This window comes from Athene noctua, chromosome 1, assembly GCF_965140245.1.
Source record: "Athene noctua chromosome 1, bAthNoc1.hap1.1, whole genome shotgun sequence".
Lineage (NCBI taxonomy): Eukaryota > Metazoa > Chordata > Aves > Strigiformes > Strigidae > Athene > Athene noctua.
In genome coordinates, this window is record NC_134037.1 from 250,789,373 (window position 1) to 250,816,150 (window position 26,778).

General features: G+C 37.6%; 1 protein-coding gene across 10 annotated transcripts in view; it reads right to left on the bottom strand.

Moving 5' to 3' along the window:
- Positions 1-8,276: 8,276 nt before the first annotated feature.
- The window catches only part of CNTN5 (contactin 5), a 670,135-nt gene continuing 651,633 nt past the window's right edge, over positions 8,277-26,778 (bottom strand). For all 10 annotated transcript variants that reach the window (XM_074916722.1, XM_074916731.1, XM_074916703.1 and 7 more), the window contains 5 exons: positions 23,206-23,315; positions 14,784-14,970; positions 14,207-14,319; positions 12,644-12,812; positions 8,277-11,108 (listed from right to left, as the gene is read on the bottom strand). In XM_074916722.1, the coding sequence (XP_074772823.1) occupies positions 11,005-11,108; positions 12,644-12,812; positions 14,207-14,319; positions 14,784-14,970; positions 23,206-23,315 (683 nt within the window). In that variant the 3' untranslated portion in view covers positions 8,277-11,004. The remainder of the gene's footprint in view (positions 11,109-12,643; positions 12,813-14,206; positions 14,320-14,783; positions 14,971-23,205; positions 23,316-26,778) is intronic.

The window sequence follows — 26,778 nt, forward strand, 5'->3', positions numbered from 1 at the left end:
TATTGATGATCTAGACGAGGGGATCGAGTGCACCCTCAGTCAGTTTGCAGATGACACCCAGTTGGGTGGGAGTGTTGATCTGCTCGAGGGTAGGGAGGCTCTGCAGAGAGACCTGGACAGGCTGGAGCCATGGGCTGAGCCCAACTGGAGGAGTTTCAATAAGGCCAAATGCCGGGGGCTGCCCTTGGGCCACAACAACCCCCAGCAGCGCTACAGGCTTGGGGAGGAGTGGCTGGAGAGCTGCCAGTCAGAGAGGGACCTGGGGGTGTTGATTGACAGCCGGCTGAACAGGAGCCAGCAGTGTGCCCAGGGGGCCAAGAAGGCCAATGGCATCCTGGCTTGTGTCAGCAATAGCGTGGCCAGCAGGGACAGGGAAGGGATCTGACCCCTGTCCTCGGCACTGGTGAGGCCGCCCCTCGATTCCTGTGTTCAGTTTTGGGCCCCTCACTACAAAAAGGACATTGAATGACTCGAGCGTGTCCAGAGAAGGGCAACGGAGCTGGTGCAGGGTCTGGAGCACAGGTCGTACGGGGAGCAGCTGAGGGAACTGGGGGGGTTTAGTCTGGAGAAGAGGAGGCTGAGGGGAGACCTCATTGCCCTCTACAGCTCCCTGAAAGGAGGGTGCAGAGAGCTGGGGATGAGTCTCTTTAACCAAGTAACAAGTGATAGGACAAGAGGGAATGACCTCAAGTTGCACCAGGGAAGGTTTAGACTGGATATTAGGAAGCATTTCTTTCCAGAAGGGGTTGTTGGGTGTTGGAATGGGCTGCCCAGGGAGGTGGTGGAGTCCCCATCCCTGGAGGTGCTTAGGAGTCATGTTAACACAGTGCTGAGGGATCTGGTATAGTCGAGAACGGTCAATGTTATTTTAATGGTTGGACTGGATGATCTTCAAGGTCTTTTTCAACCTAGATGATTCTGTGATTTAAATGAATGAGTAAAATTGTAGAATCAATTTTTAGCGTAAATCTGGCCCAATTTTTCTGTAGTTTCAGATCTTTAAAATATGCTAATATTTCAAATGTAATGAACGCCTTTGTGCATACAGAGAGGGATTTTTATTCAGTAGTGCCTTTTCACTGTTTTGGACTGTTTTATAAATGTTGGCTAAATGAGGAGTTGTGAAACTCCTCTTTTGCATGTCTGCAAAATGTAAACATGTATATATTTAGGTTGCACATTGGCCATTCTGAGATATTCTGAAAGGACAGTCAGGGAAGCTGCTGTTCAAGCAACACATCTGAAGATATTTTCCAGGGTTGTGATGAAGGTAATGTAAGACATTAGGAATTATGAAAATGAACCCTTCAAATCAGTTTCAATTTCACAGGTGTTTGAAGCCCACCTCCACAGGGTTCTTTAGGTTGTGGCGGGCATTTTTATTCCCAAAGCAGGTCATGCAAGGCTATGTAGGGGCTACACAGCTAAAATGGAAGCAGCTGCTCCTTGGAAGTTTCTCAGGTTAGTACTGTTATTGAGGGTCGGAAGGAAGGTCAGGGTTTTGTCTTCAGTCAGTTCAGAATTACAGAGGAGTCTTCACCCTTCAGGCATGGAAGAGGCCATGAACAGAGAGACCCTTTTATTTGCATCCCTTCCCTGTGATCAAGTTCAGAGTGAGATGCAAGAGAGCTGGCAGGCAGGATACTATAGGAATCTTGTGTGTCTTCCATTAATATTTAACAATGGAAGAATGGACAAGAAAGATTTCAAATTCACCAGACAGATTGGAAATTTAAGTTAATTCCTTCTCTGCTGGATTTTTTTTTCTCAGCTAGTATTATTCAGTTTCAGAGATTTAAAATTATGTGCTTAGGAAGACTGGGGTTTTTTAAATTTCTTTTATTAAACTTCATTCATTTCTGACTCATTTCCACCATATTTGTGGTCAGTGAGATCACAATTTCCTGTCTGAGTTCCTTGAATAGATAATTTGCATTTATATTTAGGTGCTGCTGTGGAGATAGCCCAGTTTTTGAAAACACTGAATGCAATACTTTTATTTATATAGGGTGCTTCCTGGGAATGATATTTCTCAGTGCCTGTCTTTAGGAGCTCCACAAACAGTTCAACCCCTTTTTTTTTTTTTTCTTTTTTTTTTTTTCCCTTCTGCATCTATGCCAGCTTGAGAGAGGTTATTGCGCTCCCTCTGTTTTCACTGTGCCTCTTTGGAAGCTGTGCCTCCTTTAAATTTATAGGGTAAATTGAATACATGAGTCGTTTGTTTTTCCTAATCAGTCAATTCAAGATTTTCATATTAACTTGCAGAATTTAAATTGAATTTATTTGCAACTCAACTCTTTTGGGCTGAAGTGAACCCATACTGATGGAAGAGAGAAAAAAACTTGATGCAGCTCTATTGACCCAGTCTGAGATGCTGACATAAGATCCTGCAGTCCAGGAGGAGCTTTGCCCACAGTTCAGTCAATTCTGTGACAGACATGGCAGCCTCCTCCAAAGCCTCCCAGATTTATTTTGTACCTAAAGGGGATTTTGTATGATACTGAACAAACTAATATGTTAAAAATATGCATCAATGTGCTAAAACACAGTCCTAACTGGAACTGAAGCTCAGGAACTAAAAAGAGTAATTGAATTGCCCATTTTTCAAATGTAGATATTCTGTGCTCTGTTAGTAGCATTTTAAATTACTTTAATTGTATTCAAAATATGATCTGTTTTTTCAATCCAGGGGATCATTTTATATATTTAAATTCTGGATGTCTCTATAAGCCAGTTAGTTGACGCATACAATGGCTCTAAAAAACTTCCTGAGTAGAGTACACAGCCTCCGAAGTCACTAGGCTGCTTAACTATGAGTCAGCAACAGCTTTACTGAGGCTAGTTTAGCTCAGCTATAATGCTTGGAGCATCTGGGACCACTAAAAATAAATTTGTTTTTTTTTTAATGAAATGAGTCAAACATACATTTTATGTGAAAACACCCGCAATAGTTTAAAAAATATGATTCATTTTCTTATAAACAGAAATGTAAAAGTTTAAAATGAAAATGTCAGTCATCAGATCTAGAAAGATGTCTTCCTATTTAAATAAGCTGCAAGTCCAAGGCAAAGCACACCAAGACTTGTATCAACCCCTAAAAAGTGCTTCTGAGAGCTGAATGCCAAATAGCTTCCCAGGAGGCACGTTATGCTAATCACTATGGCAATCAGTTATTCATCATTCTTGCAGACATGTATTTTCCATTTACGCTAACAGGGTGGTTGATTGGATTTTGTTCATTAAATGGGCAGAGTCAAAACTGGTCTTATAAACTGCTGTTCAAGTTAATTAGTGAGTATGTGTGTACTCAGAAGCAGAAAACTAAGTTTTAAAATTATAAACTACATCAGTCAGGCATCTTTTCTACATTATACCAAAATCATTTCACTTGGTGTACTCAGCATAAAAAAGAAAGCAAAAATGCTGCGTTTTCATTTCCCCCGTTCTCTAATGGTCTGACAATAAATGTGATGTTGCTCATCAAAGAGTAAGAACAGATATTTGCTTTTGCTCTGCTGTCTTACCTAAAACTCTCCGAGGCTCTGCATCTAGCTGGAGAAATAGTGCAAGGATAGGAAGATCCTTAGTAGTGTTTGGTGTTTTGTCTTTTACAGTCTTTAGTTGACAGGTAACAAAGATGACCTCCAAGCACTACCATGAGGTTACAACCTAAACAGTAATAATTAAAATAATAACATTAAAAATTTAAAGGCAATTAGTGGTGGTAACACTGGACTTTGATTCTGGATATCTAGTTTCAGCTCCTACATTTTATGTCCATGTGGGAGGGGTGGTTTCATTATCCTGGGTACGTTCCCAAGTTTCCCACGCATACTTGTGAGTGTCCCTTTGTAAAATAAAAGGCAGACATGTTTTTTCTTCTGTCTACTGCAAATGAGTTAAAGATCCGTCTGAGGATTTATCAGATCTCAAACACCTTTCCTTTCTAACTTGTATCATATGTCTAGGAGGAGATTTGATTGTTCTGGCCCTGGGAATAGGGGGTATTCTCAAACAGCATCATTTCTATGTTGGAGCTTTCTGTGTGAATAGTTGAATATTCATTGGATAGAAAAAGCAGGATCTTTAACTTTGAATTTGAAGCACTTGGGTTCCACAGTTTCCAAAAGGAGGAGGAGGAGGTTTAGGAATCAGTCTTTTACAGAACATTTTAGTGCTTTGTCCATTGTACAGGAGAGAAAAATGGGAGAGAAAATTGGGGTGTGACTGGGGTCTTATCTATTGCTCACTTGTCTCCAGACTGAGGAGTCCTAGTCCTTTTAGCCTCTTCCCAGGCTGGAGATGTTCTAGATGAAGTCCAGTAAGAATGCCAGGAGGCCTGCATGGACGAACAAATATCTCCTGGACAAACTCAAACACAAAAAGGAAGCCTACAAAGGATGGAAGCAAGGACAGGTAGCCTGGGAGGAATACAGAGAAGCTGTCTGAGAGATCAGGTTAGGAAGACCAAAGCTCTGATAGAATTAATTCTGGCCAGGGATGTCAAGGGCAACAAGAAAAACTTCTAAGGTACATTGGTGATGAAAGGAAGACTAGGGAAAATGAGCCCATTCCAGAAGGAAACAGGAGACCTGGTTACCGGGTATATGGAGAAGGTGGAGGTACTCAATTACTTTTTTCGCTCAGTCTTCACTGGCAAGCGCTCCAGCCACACCACCCAAGATGCAAAAGGCAAAGACAGGGACTGAGAGAATGAAGATCTTCCCACTGTGGGAGATCAAGTTCAAGACCATCTAAGGAACATGAAGCTGCAAGTCTGTGGGACCTGATGAGATACATCCACAGGTCCCAAGGGAAGTGGCAGATGAAGTGGCTTAGCCAATATCAATCATATTTGAGAAGCTGTGGCAGTCCAGTGAAATTCTCACTGACTGGAATAGTGGAAACATAACCCGCAGTTTTAGAAAGGGAAAAAAGGAAGACCCAGAGAACTCCAGGCTGCCAGTCTCACCTCTGTGTTAGGCAAGATCATGGAGCAGATCCTCCTGGAAACTATGCAGAAACGTGCTGTTTCATCTTACTCTCAATAACTTTCCTGGTGACACCCAAGTTTAACATTCTAGTAGCCGCTGTATGGTGAGCCATGAGTTTCTGACTCTCATTGAGGTTACTCACTTGTCAGTTCCACACTCAGCATGAGGTTAGCATGTTTTAGATATTCTTCATCTCACATTTTTTGGCATTGAAACACGATTGTTGCCATTTTACTCCTTTGTTTTGTGCATTCTGGAATGCTTCAAAATTATCTGCCATTTAATTACCTGAAAGGCCTTAGTATGGTCATAATTTTGAGATGTCTAAAGGAGATGTAAGGTAGCCAGACGTCTCTCACCTTACTCTGAGCTCTGTAAAACTGGCAGCATCAATTACAAAACAGAAAGCTTGTTAGTCCATTTTCCTGGATGGCATTCCTCCTCTATAGCATCTTGCCAAGAGCCTCATGGAAAGTTGTTATGGTACTACAGATCCTACTCTACTGAAATTCAACAAATTAAGGTGGAGATGCAGGGGAACAGACTTTCACATCCTCCATCATGTGAATGGAGAGGGTTATGTGAGTTCTGTAGTTTCATTCTGGATTTGGCTTGTTTTCTGGTCTATATAAGAAGACTTACAGGCTCATGTGTCTTGTTTTCCCATATTTTTCTCATCTTTTTAGATGTTTACAGACCCTTCTGCACTTTGTTGCAGGACAGGGCAGGGAGAGGAAGAAGGGGCTGCCCAGGGACTTGTAGGGCAAAGTGAAGTGCTACTTTTTAATCTCTGTAATGGGAGCAGGAGAGACACTCAGTGTACCGTGGGTGATTTGTTTTTTCCTAATAAGACTTAAAATAAATGTAGTATAACCAGAAAACATATTTGCTTTTGAGTCTTCTCGATGTTAGAAAAGAACTAATACCAGGATTATGCATTGACTCTACTGATCATCTGACAGCCCATATAAAATAATCTGGTGGTCACAGCAGAGTGGGAATTCAGTCTTTTCACCTAAAGCACATCTGAAACTTCTTAATTTGAAAAAACATACATATAAAATGTCATCATGTAGAATGACTCTTTCCAAAATAATGATAGATTTGAGTATATATTACTCAAGAATAAGGGATTCAGTTATGCAAAACTATGCAATGGAATAGAGGCTTCTTCTAAATCAGTCAGTCACTCCACATGATGGAGGTTTAAAGGAATATCAGAAGGGCTACCCCGTTTTACAATCCTGTCTTAAAAAGTCCCTTTTGTAGAAGATAAGAGATGGTGTTATTATGAAATGGAAGCACGTGCTCAGCCAGGCATCAGAGCAATGCATCTTAGAGTAAAATTGTACTTGCTAAAGCTTTGACCCAAATATGCTTCAAATACTTTCAGTATCTTTTTATTCACGTGTTTTCTATTACTGAAAGGAAATGGATGCATTTTCCCATCTTATTTTCTGTACAAACATCAAAATATGCTGAATATCTTTATTTGTGCTTAACACATATAGTGCCTGTCTTTGCTATTCAGTTTGATAACTGTATCTTTCAGAAAGACTTTCTTATGGTTTTATTCTGTATTTTTTTTAGAATTGATGAGTTTGAACTTGAGTGAAAAAAATACCAAAGCCATATGAAAAAGGAGGGTATTTTTCTCTAGCCAGACATGTCTATTTCATCATAATAAAAGATAAACAAAGACGCCTCACAGATTTCTTTATCAGTTTCTTCTGATGACTAGGTAGATTCTTATACAAGCTGGGGTGCTTGGTTAATAGTCAGACAGCAGAAAAGGACCACAGGAAGGAAGAATAACTGTGCATCTAAACATCTGTGCCAGTTTGCTTAGGCTGCTAACCTCTGTCATATGTAATATGCATAACTGAAATTGCTAGGTAAATTTTCCACAGATTTGTCTTCGAGGTCTTTAATATATATATACACACTATTATTATCTGTTTAAAGTATTAAAAAGATGAACCATAATAAAGGCAAAGTCAGTGCTCAGGTCTGTCTTCACTGGAATTGTGAGAAAAGTCTTAAAGCAAACTCAGGACTTGGATTTTTGGAAGCAGCCTGTGTGTTGTCATGCTTAGGGAGGCTGTCTGAAATAGCCTAAAGCGAACTATCCGGTTGTAATAAAATGCTGTTCATTTTCTCTTATCCCTGACACTGTTTTGCTCAAAAGCATAGGAAGTAATTAAGAAGGAAAATGTCTTTTGTCTTCAGAGGAACTGTGTTGATGGCCATAAAATGGCAAAAGTGGTTGGCAGTTTGGTAGAATTTCTGATAGGATATAGATTTTCAATATGCACAGTTCTCCATGTCAGCAAACCCAGGTCATTACAGTTTTCTATGACATTGATAACTAATTTAATGAAAGTTCTCATATAATGTGTTATTTAAGCCATTTTGTAATTGAAGTCTCAGTTCAAATGGTGACCGTGGCAATCTATTTTTATTTCCAGAATGGGCTTTTTGACTTTGTATTGTGTTGCAAAGTCATTTACCCGTATAGATATGCATTTCATAAAAAAAGTGATCTGGGATTATTGAAAACTCAAATAAAACTATTAAAAAAGCAAACTCTTTGCTATAATTGGGTTGTCTATTATTACATTTTTTCCCCAAAAAGTTATGTGAATTTTTGAAAGCTTTTTTGTTGTGAATTATCAGACAAAGTATTTCAAATATAAAACAAACCAACTAAGCCTTTGAACTGAACATGAAATAGCCATGCTGTTCTTTTGTGCCCAAACAGCTATGGGGTATCGGTGACACTTGAAAGAATGTTATACATGCCAGAGAGGTCCCATAAACTATATAACACTTCAGTATATAGGGGATTGTCCTTGGTGGCTTCCTTATAAAGCACTTCTTCTCATTACTATTTTTTAAATGCTTTTATCTCTGAAACTCATTTGGAGACTTATTTTGCAGGGTTTTTTAGGTATAGTTTCATGTTGAGAGTTCCAGACTTCTTGTACCTTTTGATTATTTATTTATAAAAGTAGTAGCTACTTTAATAAAATGTTGGGAAACCAACACATATGTGAAATTAGAATGATGCCAAAAATTATTTGGTTTTAATGGCTGCATTGTCTACATTCACTATTGCAGATTCATAATTTTCTTCTTGGAAGTCATGTAATTAAAATGTTGCTACTGCAGGAATCCAAAACATTTGTCCTCAATGAATATAATTCAGGATGTGACAGGAGATAAGATAAAAGTCAATAAAAAGAGAATTATTTATTAAAAAGATCTAATGTTACAAGAACAGTACACAGGAACTATTATATTACTGTGTCTTCCACATCGTATATACCATTATATATAGCATATATACAGATTGTATACAATATATCTAACATTTTGATATGGGCCATGACAATATCTTTCTTTTGGTCTGCAAAACAAAGTTTCTTTCTATTTATTTTTTCCAAACAGATCTTGTGGCATTATACAAAAATACAGTCTCCTCAGTGACACTAGACTGCACTATTACAATCTTTTACATGAAAAAGGAAGGAGCTTTCCTTTGCAACTAAAAAATAATATGTCATGATAAGGAAACATCATCTTCTACAAAGTAACAAATAGGTAATACATAGGTACTTAAACATTTTAAACATGTTTATTAATATATTTAAGATGCAAAATACATATTCTGTCCATGTTGAATATAAAACATACCCCTTTTTGTCCCTGCAATAGAATTACATTACCTGATGGTATGTTCAGTATTTCTATTTGTATCTTGATACTAGAGATCGAGATAAATCTAGATGCAGCTCTGTCTTCTTATCAGACTTTAATTCTTATAAAGCATAGCCATTTATTGTATTCAGAAAGTTGCTTAACCAGAACGCCAGCAGCAGTAACTGTAGCCTTTTTGAATACTCTGAAATAAACTGAATTGACAAGCAACTATATAAAAAATAGAGAAAATGATGCTTAACTAATTTATAAAAGAGCCATTTTGCTTCGCCCCTTTATTCTTGTTTATTTTAACCTTTTGAAAAACGGTGGTTTGGTAATGCAAGTCCTGCACAGCAGCAATGCTACTGTTTTACAAATGACAGCAGGAAGTTATTTTCTAAGAGTTTGCTCTGTCAACAAGGTACATTCCACTTCCTTTCTTTGATGTCAAAGGCTCTTCCAGAAGCAGACATATAGAAGTTCTTCTGTCTGTATCTACAGTCTGTGCTCAGCTGCTATCCTGCCTTTGTTTTCCTAGCAACATGGTGATTAAGTAAATTTAACACCTATTTTTTAGAGAATTATTTAAAAAAACAGTGGGTAATAAAGTTTTTAGTTAAAAGATCTCTGAAAAGTTTTACTGATAAAATATTCAAAAGAAAAAAAATGTAGTTATAGTCAACTTTTTAGCTACCAAGCATTTTATCTGTGTTGTGCTTTCTTGGCTACTATTTTAAAGCTGCTAAGAAAGGGCACAGTTAGGTGTAGTAGCTAAATGCCAAGTATTATTTTGCTAGTGAGCTGGCAAAATAATTGCATTTTAGACCCAGAACACATCCACCAAGATAAGGTTGTGTCAAAATTTTTAGAGGGATGGACAGCTAGAAGAACTAGGCTATTAGGACCTGTCTGTTAAACTCTTTTGAATTAATTATTCCCAGGCAAGGGAATGTTCATCCTAGGCATGATCTCTAGACACATGGTAGTAAAACACTGTCCCTTGTAATACCATGCACACCATAATTGTACAAACACACATACCATATACCCTGGGGATCGTTTTCATTTGGGTGCCAATATGTGCAAAAACATTCCAATGTAGATAAATTGTCCAAATGAGTGAAATATGTGGGGATTGAAACTAATAGCACACAGTCCCTACAAGAATAATCTCTAGTGAGCTATAGAAATAGAGCCAATTAGCTAAATAACTGGAATGATGCTCAGTAGCACTTATCCAAATATTTTTATTTTTTTTTTCAGACATAGCATTCTCTAAAATATATCCTACTGGAGTCTGTGTATATGTGAAAGGTTACATTCAAAAAAAATGTTAATATTATCTCCATAATATGCTTTCATATATACTTCAACTTGATTACCAAATATATAAAGCACAGAATGCTACTAAAAAATGGACCCAGAAGAAAAAAAAAAAGAAAAAAAGCTGAGAAGTGGTTGGAAAAAGTAGGTTTATCTGCTTGCATTGCTTAGTTTGTCCACTTAGCAGCCTAACATATATCATGTTTAAATGCCCAGTGGAGTTTTCATTGTCATATGTGTTAGGAATTGATTTTTTTATTTGCTATTGAAAATAAATATTTGATTCATGTGGTATTTGATAAAAACCAAACTTGTTTCCTTTTAAGTTTGTGTTTAATCAATTTCCATTTACCTTGCAATAAAATAAATGGCTTTTCTGCTCCATTTTGACACTTTCTGAGTGTGCTGTCTAGTATTATATTGACAATTCTTTTTGTTAATTAAATACATATTCATATATTTTCAGAACAAATTCTCTGCACTTTTGCAGTGGGCTGTGTAACTAAACTGCATTTTTCTATTATATTAGTAGGAACAGCCAGCCGTAGGGGATGCAAGAAAAGTATTTGACAAAGCTTTGTTCTATATTATAAAAATGATTTTTTCCCAAACCAAACAGATGTACTATACTAGATACCACTGTTTAAACACCTAATGATACATGACTGGAGTCACCAAAATCAAACATATTAAAAAAGTAAAGTACATTTGACAGAAATTACCTCTGATTACAAAAGTTTATTACATACAATCTGCATATTTTTGGGCCAAGAAGTGTCCTCTCCCCAGAGGACTTTTACAAATAAAGAAAAAAACCTGATGAATTTTTGACTGTGTCTCCAACACTCCTCTAAGAGCACTACAGGCATTTCTATGGGTCTTTAAGCATTAGCTTGGGTTTCCAGTTTCTCCACGAACATAAAACTCCATCCTTTGATGTCATCAAGATAAAGCAAACAAATAACAATAACAAAGTCTGAAGTCTTCACCATGATGTTGAAGGAACCATCAGTGCCAAAAGCAGTGTTACAGAGGATGAGGAAGTGGACGACACATGTAAGGTGGATTGAGCACTTGTTACTTTCCCTCCTGAAACGAAAATCAAAGTATAAGGAACAAACAATGCAAATGATTTTCAGTACATTTAGGTACTAGATTTGCCCCAAACCTGTATTCTGTTACACTCAGCAAAAGCCTAAATTTTAGGCAATGGATTACCTCATGAGAACTGCAATCACAAAATAGGCTCCCTACACAAACATAAGGAAATTGGGTATTTTATGATGATATTGCAGCAATGAACATGTTGAATCCTCATATTCAGTCTGAAAAAGAATAGGAAATTCCAAAAAGGTATGTGGTTTTATACCTTAATCCTCAGGAAGAATTAGGCTGTTGCCATCACAAGTATTTTTCCTGAAATGAGGAATGAAAGCTAACCCCTTGATCTCGATGTTTGTCCAGAGGAAAAAGTGGTCTTTTGCCCAGTAGCCCAGTGACGTTTGTAGATCACGGCAGTCCCTTAAAAAGGTGTGCTAAGGGGAAACGCGCTATGGGCTGGTGGTGGCAACAGATCACAGGATGGGAAGGGAACCACGCTGGGTTTCTTTGGACCACAGTTGTCATAAGTGGAAATGATCTGTAGTGCATAGTCTAATAAAAATTATCAGCTTAGAGGGAATGAAAGGTTTTGTGGCCTAGAGTTATGTCTTAAAAGATACATGAAGCAAATATTACATGGAGTGTGTTGGTGTCTTCTACATTCTGATAGCACTGTAGTTTGTGACTGGATTAAAGTTGAAATTTTAGGTCTAGATTGAAGTTTCAGGCTCACAGCTTTTGGGAAATACTCCTTAAAGACTAAAAAGTAATGTTTAGAGGAATTTTAAAATATTAAAAGAATGTTAGAATTAAGATTCCTTGTGCTTAGACATGATAATTTACTTAATGATAATACATTAATACTGTAATATGTTAATAAATTAATAAAGTAATATCTACTCAAGGGAGCCAATGGAACCTACAGAGAAATTCAGCTTATTCTAAAGCAGGCACATACACAGGGTTCAGCTACCTAAATACATGCCATTTTAGTTGTGTTAGATAGTTCACTTCTGGCTGGTGGTCCAGAATGATGTACATTTCTGACTAAGTTCCACATCATATCTATCAGTTCTGTGCAAATGTTTGGGATACCTTAGAACATCTCTGATCTCCTTATGTGCCTATGTCTGAATATTTAAATTCAGAAGATCAGCTGAATTGCTGTCCAGACTCCACTGTTGGTCTGTATGGATTACATCTCAATTACAATGCTGTTTGAGACACATAGTGCATGTGTAGAGACATCTACAGCTCAATTAGGTTCCCAGATGTTATTCTAGAAAGGGAGACGTTTCCTGTAAACCCTCTGCTTTGTTCATCAGCCCCACAAGGATGCCTCCAATGCTCCTGAGCATCTTAAATGCCACAAGATACCTTTGTTTCAGCAGAGAACTGAAGACTGATTAATGATTTTATCTAATAGCTAGAGAATTGTGAGAACACTTTTTTTCAGGTAGGAATAATAGAGTTAATGAGCATTGCTATAATCACCACTCTTAGAAATATAAGTGTAACTTTACCTGAAAAAGATGGAACTCTGATCTGGGGACTCGCAGTCCCATCCCCTCCTTCACTGACTGCACAGACTTCAATGATGTAGACACCGACATCAGGAAGAAGTACCACTGCAGAAGTTTTCTGTGTTTCTATAACTTGACTGTTGCTCTGGCCTTCTTGCCTAAATAATACCTACGGTCAATAAAGTAGACATTGGTCATAGTAGTCATTCAAGTTGTATAACAGACATTTTCTGTAAATAACGTAGTCACTGAAATGCTAACTTCATGCTTTCTTTAAGGATTTCTTGATATTACATTTGAATAATCATCTGCTTTTACTGTCCCCTCCCTCCAATGGCTTCAAAACATTAATAGCAAAATATATTAACAATTAATGAATGTCGAAGGACATTGATTATGATCCAGAGTGAAGATATAGCATTTACCCTCTCCAGTATTAAGTGTTACACAATTTTTTCTCCAAAATTTCTTCGAAATGCATTTTGGGTTCCATTTGATTCAAATTCTTATCACCAAATTCATGTAGATATTCACATTTTTGGCTCAAGAACACAACTTCAAAGGTGAAAAAAATGGCCTAAATAATGTCCTTACTGTGTTTATCTTAGCTGGCTAAGTCAACTGAGAATAGCTCAAATCTGTCCCTGCATCTCCTGTGAAACTCAGTACAAGCTTATGGTGTGTGGGAGGAAAGCAAGTGAGTACATAGCTGTCTTTTTGCTATTTCTGCGTAAGAGTTTCTGTTCCCAGACAAAATTGAAAAGGTCAGAGGTGTAAAAACCCAAAGTAGTCGTCAACTTTTTCATAATCTCAACTACACTGATAAAGGTTAGAGCAGTTTCTGGTTTATTTGAAGCATTTTACACTTTCGTGGTGATATTTCCTGATGTATCAGAGGGAATATCAGATTGTAGTCTATAGAAATGACGTATATATGCTTCAAAACCCCACTCCACATACCTCTGTAAAAACATTTAAATCATTCTGCTTTGATTTAAAAGATTGCAGGGAATTCCACTGCTTTTTATGACTTTTTTTTTTTTTTTTGAGTTAATCTGTGGTTTTTGCTTTAAAACTTCAGAACTTTAAATGCCAGATGTTATTACCACCAATTGTTGAACATCACCAGTATGATCACAAAACAAACTGAAGTGTTTGTGTTTCTACTCCATAAAAATACTAATTTTAATGTCATTTTAAGATGCCTTTTTCTTCTGCATTTCTCTAAATCCTACTGCAAACACAGTTAAATTGAAGCGTTAGTAGGAATTTCATTGCTGGCTGGTCTTATTAATAGCCACTTCTGAGTCAGATATGATAAACTGATCCCCTCAGATAGAGCTTACTCAGTTTATAATCAGTGGTTGAAAATCACAACACAGAAAATATTGGAGCATTTAGCTCTTTTCAACTTTATTTATTGCATTTCATGGTGAAAACCGATTGCAGACAGTCTGTGCAGCATCCTTTAGTTACACAGAAAAACAAGAAAGGGAAAAAAAACATCAAGGAATAGAAGTAGTCATCTGGAAGAAAGGTGAGAAAGGAAGGGGAAGAACTGACCTTGTATCCCATTACATCAGATTCATTAGCAAGAGGTCTGACTGGCTCCCACCCAAGAGACACATGAGAACCATCCTGTATCCACATAATATTGCTTGGTGCTTGGCTGGGAGCTGAGAAGAAAAAATAACATGTACATAAATATGTTCTATAGGTAGTTTCTTTCAAATCAAAATAAAAGGTTTTCAATCTTTAGTTAGATTTACAACTGGTCATGTTAGCAGGGTCCCAACTCTAGCCAGAATTTTAAAAGAGTTTTTTTTTTTTTTTTTTTTTTTTTCTCATTAGAATTGTTATTTAATAGATCATGGTGTATTTACTCAGCTGACCACATAAGCTCCACAGAGCTTATGAAGTTGAACTATTTCTCTCTCTTCTTTGTCAAAACCACCTTGTTTTCTAGGAAGATAACCTTTGTTATGGGTGCAAAGTCATATGAATTCATTTCTAAATACCAAGGCAAAGCCATGAAGCAAAATTATGCATGATTCCTGATCATTATACACACTTATTAAAGGAAAACTCAAGCGGGCAGAGGCTACTCCTGCCTTTGAGCAAAGGTACTGTGATAACTTACGGGACTTCTTGGTTGCTGCACGCACAGCAATGCTGGGTGGTCCATACCCTGCAGCATTGTACGCCCTCACTGTTAGGTGATATAATGTGTTTCCTTCTAATCCTGTCAGAAGGATGGATGATTCATTTCCCTCAGTTTTGACCTTTTCTGCTGCTTCCTCCTGCTCCATGTCCTTCCAGTAACCAACCTGCCAACAAGCAACCAAATGAAGGATTAATACAGTAAACTGGGAAGATCATGCTTCCAGATTCTTATACATGTCATCCCGTGAAGAGTCTTTTTGCCATTTCTGCCTTTGGTCTGATCATCAGGCTCTTTTAAGCATGTGGGATTGGTGGTCTAACCTCAGAGCCAAGCAATGTTCACTTCTCCAAAATGGAGAGACTCAGAATCTCATGGTATTATTTGAAGCACATCCAACTGCTGTGTACTGGCACAAGAAGAAGTAACTACAAGATGGAGGAGCAGAAGATGGATATTGGCAGGGAGACAAAATTATTTCAGAGAGTTCAAAGGGACCTCATCCTCTGGTAGGTCACCAGAACGTCTACCTTCACCCTGGAAAGCTCTGACCACATCAGCTAAGAACTGTTGTGAGCAATAGTCCTTTCCTGGCCCTGTGCAATTCAGAACCATGAGATGTCTTAGTGTAGTGAATAGGAAATGACAGAACACTGAAGGAAATCTTTCATTCATCTGAAAAACCTTATCTGAAGAAGTAGAAGGAAGTGGATTCAGTTTTCGTTCTTGGATATAAACAGGTTTCTGGTAAATTAAGTTTTGATAGTAAGTTTATGCCCTTCCTTTTCAGACGTAAAAAACCCTAAATTATGTTTGGTGGTTCTTAGTCCATATTTCCTGTATCTGCACTGAGTTTATCATAATCTCAAAGAGGTTATAGAGCTGAGCTAGGAATTTGACTAGTCTCCTCAGGGACCAGTATTTTCAGGGTATAATTGGAAAAAAGAGGTACTCTTTTTAATGTATCTAAGTGACCTACACAAGTAAGGTAGTTCTCATGGGGACTTATTTTACCTAACAGGAGATGTCACTAATGTGCCATTCAAAGACCAGTTTACCATTATTCATGCTGAGACATACTTGCATTTATTCCACATTTTGACCTTTTCTGCAAAGTTGGATATTTCATAACAAGTTATTCATATTATATCTGGATAACTTTTCCTCTGAGGAAAAGGTCATGGACAATACAGCACTCTTGTGAATGTATCCCAGAAAATGGCGAACCAAAAACCCAAGGATTTCATAGGAAAATAAGACCAATGAGTACAATGCTGACCTTTTATAATTGCACTAGCACTGGCATTTAAGAAAAAAAAATAAAAATCTAGAAAGACCTGGCTACAAAAATATACATTTGAGGTCATATCTTCACTTGAGTAAAGTGACTCTGTTAACTTTGATTCAGGGTATATCAGTTTGTGCCAACTCAAAGTCTACTCTTTCAATTGTAAAATTCATGTAAATATTTGTGTGTGTGTGTGCCTGCATTATCTCATGTTAAAATGTTGTTGTTTTAATTCTTAAGTTAATTACAACTCAGCAAATCTAGCTGTAGTCACCACTTGTTTCTGAAGTAAGCGTGATTCACTGAGGTATTTTGCTAGCTGAATGCTGGACCAGCCCTGTTGGTATCTGAAGTAATACCTAGTCACATCTTTCTTGGAAAGAAAAAAGAATTAAACCCCAGTTATTCACACACTAGAATTGAACCTCCAATGCTTATCATCTCTTGGGCAGTCAGATTCCTTTCATTTTACTTGCAATGCATCTTTACAAACTTGGCACTACAGTAATGAGAGCCACATAGTATTAGTGACTGTACAGACAGGTAGTGAGAGACAGCACATATCCTGGAGACCCTATCATACAGTTAGTGAAGTCTGCTGAGGATCCAACAAGGAAAAGTGTCTTAGCCAAGGTTACACAGGTAGACAGTAGCAGGGATGGAAATGCAACTGAAATCCTGGTTCTAGTGAGCCAAGAGCAAAATTCTAAGTAGTTGTCATTGTTTAGTCACAGGACACACACATCTCATATGAATGCAACTCACAAGACAGTAGATAGCCCCCAGCTTTTGCACGGAAGGTTTTTTTTTTAGTATAAAGAAGTTGGGAAAATATGCTTTTCCAAATATTGGTGTTAGGACTACATAGATATTCAAATCTGATGAGTGTGGAAAAATCTGGGAGCATAACTTAGTCCTTTTGATATTTTTCATGTGTTTGGAAATGCTCTCTACCAGTGCTTAGCAGTTTGGATACTAATTATATTTTGCACATTAAGTCTGCAGAAATAACCATGTCATGTTCTCAACCATTTCTGCTGCACCACACAGCAAAGGTGTTCCCCCTTGAAAGGAGGTATCGTTGAGGGAATGAATATACTGTATCAAACACCAAAAGCACAAAATGCAATTTGGCAATACTTCTAATTCAGTTTCTCCTGTACTTCAAAGCCCTTAAGTGTTTGGTCCCGGCTTTTAAAATTCTCCTTAAAGTTTTGCCAGGTGAGTTTGGACTTTGATCTCAGAATATGCTTTTCTCTTTTTTTTTTTTTTTTTTTTTTTTTTTTTTTTTTTTAATGCACTCATCCATTTGCTGTTGGCCAAAAGAACTAAAGGAAAAAGTGATTATAAAAAAAAAAGAACTCCAGTGATTGTTGACTGAGGTCGATGGTGGGGAAACTTATATCGATTTGAACTGAAATTAAGATGTCATTAATGTTTAAAAGTGCTGGACATATCTCTTAAAACAGAGAGTTTATTTACACTTTTATGTGTTTGGGTTTTTTTAAATCTTGCTATTTTCTGTAACTTTAATTTATACTGCTCAGAAGGGTTTTAGCACACAGAGTAGGTGTTCTCTAATGATAACTTTAAATCTTGTTATAACATGAAGCATAAATCACAAAAGAGTAGCACATATTTGAAAAATGGAAGAAAAAGGGGAAAATTTGGTCTGTTTAATACATTGTTGTTTGTGAGGTTATAGATTTTTTCTGGGCTTTCTTTTGTTTTTCATTTAGCCAAAGAATAGCAAGCTTTGATATCTGATTCCCAGAAACCCATCTCTTTGAGCAGAAGAGAAAGCAATAATGATATTTAAATCACTGAATAGAGGAGATGCAGGAACATGCAGACTGCTTTGTCCTGACTGTGGGTTAAGCAATCATTAAAAGTAGATCATCATGTTAATATTTTTTTCCATCTAAAATTTTTCTACCTCTAATAATTACAGACTGCTTCCTTGAAGTCTGAGGTTAAAAGGTATCTTAAAAAATATTACTCTTTTTCCAAATTGGTCTCTAGGGTGTGCATACCTTGGTATAAATTAATCTGATCTAATTGCAGGCCCTCTTTAAATTCAGTAAAGTCAGAGTTATGGTCTGAATACTCTTTCTGTTGACCACAAAGAATTAAAGCTACAAATTAGGCATATCAAGTAAGAGTGTAAATTAGGTAGGATGAATCAAAGTGGGCAAAACACACAAACTTTCCTGCGCTCTCTGATTATTCACCAACATCAGCAGTACTGATGTAACTGAAAATGAACTTGAAGATATCTCAGAGTACAGAAAGTGCTAGTGGAGAAAGAGCTGTGATCTGAAAGAACTGCTGCTAGCCCTGAAAAAACCCCCAGCATGATTCAGATTTCAGAAACACTATTCTAATTATCATTATCAGAAAACCTATCAGTGCTTTGAACTGGCACACGTAAGTCACAAATATTAGTGCAATGGTAGAACCAAGTACTTTGGGTAAGAGAGGAAGTGGGTTTTGTATCATCCCAACACACTGGTGTGACTGTCCTTCACAACGAGAGAGGTTAATGCAAAAAGGTCAATCAATCTCAGTTCCTTCCCTCTCACCAAAACAATTGCTGACTGAAATGAAGGAAGAAAACACTGTTCGGTACTCCTAGGTTCTGGCACCTTCCCTGGAGTAGCTTGCATCCTCCACCTCTTTCCTCAGTTACTCTCTTCTCCCACATAGTCCTGCATATACAAGGGATGAAAACTGATATGTACCTCAACCTTGAGAACCATTGTCAAATATCTAGTCATATTTTCTTATGAAAAATCAATAATTATCTAGGTTTCTGATTTTAGGTAATAGAAAGCTGGTGGTCTTGTTAATAAACTATTCATGATAAGGACATTGCAAAGGGTGTGGCTCTCTTGAGGCCCTCATTGAGAGATCTAGGGTATGTTCCATACCTTAAGGACTTGAAAGGCAGCAGTACTGCTCTGCTATAAACTCCCATTTATAGTCTTCAGGATTTTAGAGGGGTTTGAATCAGCATATGAGTAGCTTCATAGGAAAAATCGACTCATATATAAAACTATCCAATTGCTGATTTTGTGGTTGGGAAAATTCATTCATTCATTCATTCAGAAAGTGAAGTCTGGTAAATTGGCATTCATGCTGGTAAAACACCAGTCCTCTTTTTTCTGTCTTGCTTTACCAGCCTCTGGTAGAAACATCCGTATGTTCTTTCTAAATTTCTTCAAGGTAAACTTCGCTAAATTAAAAAAAACCCCAAATCTATTACCATGGAGACATAATTTTCTGTTCCGCTGTAAAAATAGATAAAGTACATCTAAGAAATAGCAAAATCTTGAATATTTATAATCGAAAAGACAAATATGATATAAACAATTTATTATGTCAAGTAATCCCCTCTGAAAATGGCATTTGAGATTTTCTTTGTTGTTGTTGTTGTTGTTGTCGCAAGTTGATCTTTTGATTAGGTTAGTGAAGTTTCTATCCCAGGAGGGAATTCCAGTGAAAAAGACATGAACTTTGTGAGGTATACTTAAGTATACTTAAGTATTAGCCTTGGTTTCCTGGAAAATAAAATGAAAACAAAAATATGTTTTCTTCCAGCCAGTAAGTAATTCTTTTCCCCTTCCCTACCACTAGTGAGTGACAAAGAAAGTATTGCTTAGGGCTGAAATAGATTTTATAACCTTCAGGTTATGGATTCTAAACAATAAGTGTGAACCACACACTATATTTTTCTACCATTCTGACAAAGTTTTCAAGCTACTTCTACTTTATCAAAGTGTAGCTGGCATATATTTAGTAAGGTCGGGCGGACAGCTGACAAACCTGTACTGAAGTCAGTAGTAATATGTGCTTTGGAAGATGCAAATGAGTACAGCAAACCTTGCATAAAACTCATGTGACATAACCGTTAACACTGCCTTTCAGGGATGACAATGTGAAATTGGACAAGTTACTTTGCCTTTCATTACTCCTTAGTACAAAGTGCAAACAGGGCTGAAGTGAAAGTGGGTCACTGCAAACTTGTCCATATGTAGTAAATATTCTGTCACTTTTGTTGATTAGAGCCCAAACATTCAAATGCTAAAAAATAGCCCCCCTTTTTATAATGCTGTTGCTAAAAGGCCAAAAAATGTGAAGACCATGTAGGTGGTTGTCACTGCTGTGGTGACCACAGGCAGAATACAAATTGAGACATGAAAACAGAGTGCCTAGTCAGATTATTTTGCATTCAATTTGAATCGAAGACAACATTTTACTTGTGGTCCACAATAATTCTGCAATAAGAAATAATTGTAAAAAAAAAAAAAAGATAAATCATTCATCTTTTTATCAAAGTCACTGGATTTCTGTGTATTATCTATTTGCTATTTGTGGATTAAGGGAGTGCTACAGGCTATGTTCTGCACTGTAGTACATATAATAAAACTTTCAGAATCAGTTTTCAAATTAAAATAGTGTTCACAGAAGCTGAAGAAAGTGTCATATGGAAAGTATAAAGCTGCTCTGCACTTAGGGTTTTTTTAGAGGGGCAGTTTAGCCCTAGTGTTTTGCTATACTGAGTCCTTCCTTTTTGCACTGAGGGGATGCTTTAAAAATGAGTCATCAGTATGTTAGCAAAATTGGACTGATACTGTGATAGTGTTCCTAAGTGAATACTGTAATGCACTGACTCACTATACTGATCCTATAAGTCATTATCTCCTTTTGATTAAATCCTTTCCAAAAATGGAACTGAAAAGATCTAGCAATATCACCCTTGGATTGTGTTCTGTCTTGCTGAATTATGCAGGAGAGCAGCATTTACTCTTCTGTTTATTGAGTAAGGGCTGCTCTAATCATAATTTTTCCTGGGAATAAGAACAGAAAAAAAGCAAACTACTTCCTGAAAGATTCATCTGTCAGAAAGCGGGTAGTGAAATTCTGGCTAAATAAACAGAGTGGAAAGGTGGGGGAAGGGGAGAAAAAAAGCACCCTCCTCTCCCCAGATAAAACTAGTACCTCAGAAGGCTCCTGTAATTCCCTCATGGGACGAGGCAGAAAGAAGCAGTGAAGTATTTTATATTTCATTTTTTTGTTCTGTCAACTGCATGTCCTTAGCTTGAAATATTTACTCTGTGATCTTCACACTAGAATCCAAAAATTGGTGTACAGCACAGTAAGGAGCCAAATTATTAATAAAGTTCAATGTTAATAACCCCTGCTGTATCAATAACAGTTTCAAAATTCAGTCCTAAAAAGTCCATGAAAGACATAGAGCAGGTGTGCTACTGTTGGGGTCAGAGTATGCTGAACTCTGAAGGTCTAAACACTTTCCAAGTCAAGAAGACCACATCTGATACAAAGAGAGCCCACTGTCCTACCTGTAACAGCCATTATTGCTAGGACACATCTGTAGAGCTAAGGAAAGTGTTATGTGACAGGCAGGTAAATGTAAAATACATTCAAGTTATGAAAGAATAAGTTTCTAGAGAAATTTCAATTTCAGAAAGAAAAGCTATTTTAAAATTTTAAAATATGTAAAACAAAGTTAGTAGAATGTTTTGAGAATCAATGGGATCGATGGAATGAGGATAAGAGTAAAATATAATAGGTGTAATTTAAAAGATGTCAGGATATCTGAGGAGTTACAAAAAAGCCACCTTCCTGAAGAGACAGGGTGCAGTCAGTACGTTATTTCAGAGGATAAAAGACTGGCCTGGAAATCGAAGACAAAGCTTAGTAGCAAGTGGAACACTTCAACATGGAGAGCAATAACGTTTGCAAGGTGAATATCATCTCTATCAGATACAGTTTTGTTCCCTTTATATATAGCAGTCCTAAAGGTAAAATTACTAGATATCACTTTTGCTGCATGAAGCAAGCCATGTGCAATGGGGTAAAAACAAGTTTAATGTAAGGAAGGAGAGGGGGTGATAAAGTACAGAACTGACGGAGGGTTTGCTAACGTCATCATGGAGGCATATATGGGAAAGAGACCTGGACAAATAAGAGATCTGAGGGGACATGCCATAGTCACAGCCTGCTCGACTGTGTTGGATAACAATACAGGAGCATGTCAGTACCAAGAGGTTACAGCATTCAGGTAAAAAAACACTGTGTCTAAGCTGTGGGGTAAATGTGCTGTCCTGGTCATCGCTGTCCAGCCCGAGGCTGTGCTAGGGAGTGTGGTGGCTCTGGTGCTGCCCCGGCACCTAAAGCCATCCGTGATGGTCACTAGTCCCCAGGTCTTGTCTGGACATGGTGCCAGGGAGACAGTCTGTGCTAGTAGGTCACAAGATATCTTTAGACATCCTTATGATTGGTATCTGCCTCAGATCTACATGTTTACCCTCTTTTCATTGTTACTGTAGAGAACCAATAAAGAGTCAGCACTCTCTAAAGGACTAAAACAGGTTTAATAGCCCCAAATCAGTAAATTGAGTCTAAGTGAGCTATTTCATGAGGAGCAGCATAGCCTGAATCACAAGGTCAGGATGGGTCATGGTGACCCCAAAGGATAGGTTTGGTCTCAGATCTGAATCTGTTCCTTGAGGTTTGGATTGTAAACTGGACCCAAAGCTACAACTGGATCCAAAAGTGCGAGAAGGTCTGTTACCAGGGCCGGTTCTCTTTCCCAAGGGCTGTCTCTAAGCAGAGCTTTATTTGTGGACTCTGTGGCTGCTGCTTCCCCTCCTGACATCTGACCTTTTATGATCTGCCCAGCAGATGTCCCCCGGCCACTGCGGGATGAGGGTGCATGGATGGCAGAAGCACTTTCCTTTCTCTGTGTTCATTGCTCTCAGTAAATAACGAGTTTGAACTGGTCACTTAGAGCTGGAAACAGTCAATACCTAATCTTCCTCAGACCGTGAAAGAGGTATGCTGGGTCACCTGCAGTTCTTTCAGCTCTTTTTGAAGTGTCTAAGGGATGTTATAAGAACTGGTGTTGAACAGTTTTCAAGCACAAACAAATAAAAGATGTTCCAGTGCTACATCTGTGACCGTTGTTCGACAGATACGTATGCTAAACTGAGCATAATTTCGATTGAAGTTTCACTACTGCAAATGTTAACAGAATGCAATGCTAGAAAAAGCAACAAGACTTCTCATTATGATATTCTGTGTTCATACCTCAAATCCCTGTGGTCTTCCTAGACTTTCTTTAATATGTTTCCACGCAACAAGAATCTCTGATACAGACAAACTTGTAGCTTTGACATCGATGGGAGCAGCAGTGGGTTCTGTATTAAGAAAAATTGAAACAATAAACCTCCACTGTAACAGCTTGTATTTATCAAAACCATTCCATCTGAAACTGTCATTTACTTCCTTTATTCTACCTTAATACTTACAAGAAGGTATGACACGTACAGGGAACATGAAAAACTGAATAAAATGAAGAGATTATTAGTGTTGTATTTCTTTATTTGCGTCATGCCACATCAATATTATATCACTGATGATGGGTGCAGCAAACTGTGACAGAATCTCTTGTCTATGATTTAAAAAACCCCACTTTAACATTTGTAAATGTAGCCCCCACATCTCTACCCCTTTCATAGCCCTTGATCAACCTAACTTCAGTAGTAGATGGAGCATTCATTCTCTTCCTGGCTTTTTACTGCCATTCTGTCAGTTCAGGATGAGTGATACCTTGCTAGGGTGCTCAGTCAGTCCTGCTTCAGGATTATACCAAGTAAGAAGTGATGCTCAAAGCTGTAGTGAAATGCTATGTAGAAGACACTTTTAGGGCAATGTTACTATGTCCTTGAAGTCACAGTCACCAGTGTGTGGGGCATGCCATCTTCTTTCTGCTGTGAAGCATTTACTCTTTTAGGCCCGGGATGCACACTTTTCTAAAGAAAGCACTAAGAGCCAGGATTTGTCCCTCTGATCTTCAAGGTCTTTTCCAACCTAGATGATTCTGTGACTCTGTGATTACATGTGCTGTTACCATTGGCCCTATGGTCATGTTTCTATCTTCATGCTCTTCATAGGACACTCTGCAGTCCTGACCTCCTGACTATGTGGAGTGGAGGGGACCTGCGCTGCACTCCAACCAGGGCAGGTGTCCTGCAGAGCTGCTGGGGTATGGCCAGGGGCACACTGGAGCCTTAGGGCTGCAGGATGCTTTACAGGTCACACCTGCCCAGCAGTGCTGCCACAGGCATGTTTTACTTTGCACATTTGTATCACAGAACATTTACAGAGGTCTAATGTCTTTCAGTGGTTGGGAAGTTGGGTAAATGTAGAAATATGCTGTGACAGGTCATTGAGCATACTGCCGATTTGTATCAGCAGTTAGTGCACTGGGAGTGAAGAGTGCCCCAAAATTGTCACATATCAAACTGAGGCATGAGTTAAGGAAATCTTTAGGATCTTTTGCTTTATTACCTAAACATCACTGAAAACTTCCTTAACACAAGGTGTGGAGACACGGCTTGAACACAGACAGTGAAGCACACAATAGCAGCATTTCTCCACCATTCTGGTGAAGTTAGTGTGCTCAGCAAAAGGGTGAATTCACATTCCCCTGCAGTCGCAGAGCCTGTGATTTCTTCCTTGGCCTAATGTTCCTCGTTTCTTGAAGGTCAAGCAGAGGTCTTGGCTTATGTTATAGGGAGACACATCAAAGAGCTTTCTAAAAAATTTTTTTGGGGTCTCATTTAACAGGGTTACAGAAAAGGAATTTCCTTATAGAACAACCTGAGTTAAAAGGGTACATTTTTCTCAGTGATCAAACTGTCGTAGTAAGATACCTAATATCAGTCTTGACTCATCAGTACCCTCCTTTCTCTGATCATATTGTAGGCATTGTTCTGTCCTATGCTTTTTCTTTGGCATGGCTTGTACAAATTTTTCATCCTTTTTGATGTCAGATTTTCAATGTTTTCAGATCTTTTTTGATCTTTTTTATTTATTTCTAAAGTAAAGAAGATTTTCTGATGTGATACAAAATGGTGTTCTCCACCAATGTGTTTACTAATAAGTATAAAATATTTATGGAACTTTTCAGGTAACAGAGAGTAAAAAAAAAAATCTCTAGGAATAAGTGAAACGATCTGAATTCAATACTGAAAGAATTGTGCTATGAAAAAATATATTCCTCATAATATGATTTTCTGTTCAATAGTTATACCCTGCTTTCTATTTTATGTGCTACTAAGATTTGTGTGGCAAGAACTATTTTCTAGTTTTTGTATTACTGAAGCAATTACTTTGTTGTCAGAAAAGATTGCAGTGGGATAAATAATTTGAGATGTACACAGAATGTTGGTTGGCAGCCTTTATACTTTCTATAACTGTAGAAATCATTTCCTCTTCATAGCATTCACTAGGAGTGGTTTCTGTATTGCTCAGAATAGAAACACAGAATATTTTCTGCTTTCTTTTAAAATTGTTTTCAACAAATGGAGTAAAATAGTTTAATTATTTTATGTGAAGAAAATGCATTTCTTACAAATCCAGAAAATATTCATTGTACTTTCACTGATATTATACATTGAGAATGCAAGTGTTCAGCAAAAGAACAGAAATGATATATTTAGGTATAAGGTATATTATGACTGTCTGAAAGTTTATGGAGACTAAATAGAATTTTTATTGATTCAGATAAGATGAGGACCATATAATTTCTGGTGATATAATACAGTCCACGGTTCACTCCAATGTCATGCTTTATCCTGTGTGTCTAAAACTAATGATAAGTTTTAAGGTTCATTAGGTTCCTCTCTAATGGTCACTGACGTTTATAATCGTATCTTTTTCGTAATATCTTGGCAGTATACTGAAACTATAGGTGTCTGCCTGAGGTCATACTGCTTGGAAAAAAAAAAAAGGGCCAACTTCTTCAATTGTCCCTTTAGTATTCCCCGATTGAATTAAATGGGAAGTTCTCAAAGGGCTGTGTGCAATATCCATGAAACCTTGTCTTTCAATTTGCTGCAATCATACTTCAAGGAAACATGTTCAATCTGTAGATCTTTTGGATGGCTATAATAAAGTAGGACAAGGAATTACACTACTTGTATTGATCTAATGTTCAGAGAGGGAATCCTGAATTTTGATATTGGCAAGTAAGAGAAAGAAGGGTTAGTTACTAGCCCTCATTGTGTTCTCCCTATTTATGACTGTAAACTGATCTGTTTTTCTGGAATTTTCATCCTTAAAGATTTACACATGATCTAAGTTAAAAAACAAGTCTAAGGGTCTATTCATATTTATGTTGTTTTAACTGTTCTGTGGAACAGAACCTTAGTCAGGACTATTCATCCAATCACTTAATTCACTTCCATTCACTTCTCAATTTGACTCCAGAAAGGATTTTTACACATTTCCCTAATTCATAAATCTGAGTTCTTATTTGAAACTAGGAACTTCAGACTGGGTTATTGCACTATGAGTCCAGGCAGTTCTACATAGTTGAGATTTTGGGACTTTGTCCAGGACCCATGACGGTAATAATTACTTTCTGTGGAAAAATCCACAGAAGAGATGTATCAGAAGGAAAATCACAAAGAGTCATCCCTCTTGTGTGAACCTGTAGATGAAGAAAGTAGTAGTATTTGCTTCCTTGCTGGAAATAGCCATAAGGATTATCTTCCAAATTAGGGGACCTGCAGTAAACTGTTTCTATTCCTGAGAAAAGCCAAGACATGTTATGTTCAGTTCCACCTCTAAGCTTGTATGATATGTGTCCTTGGT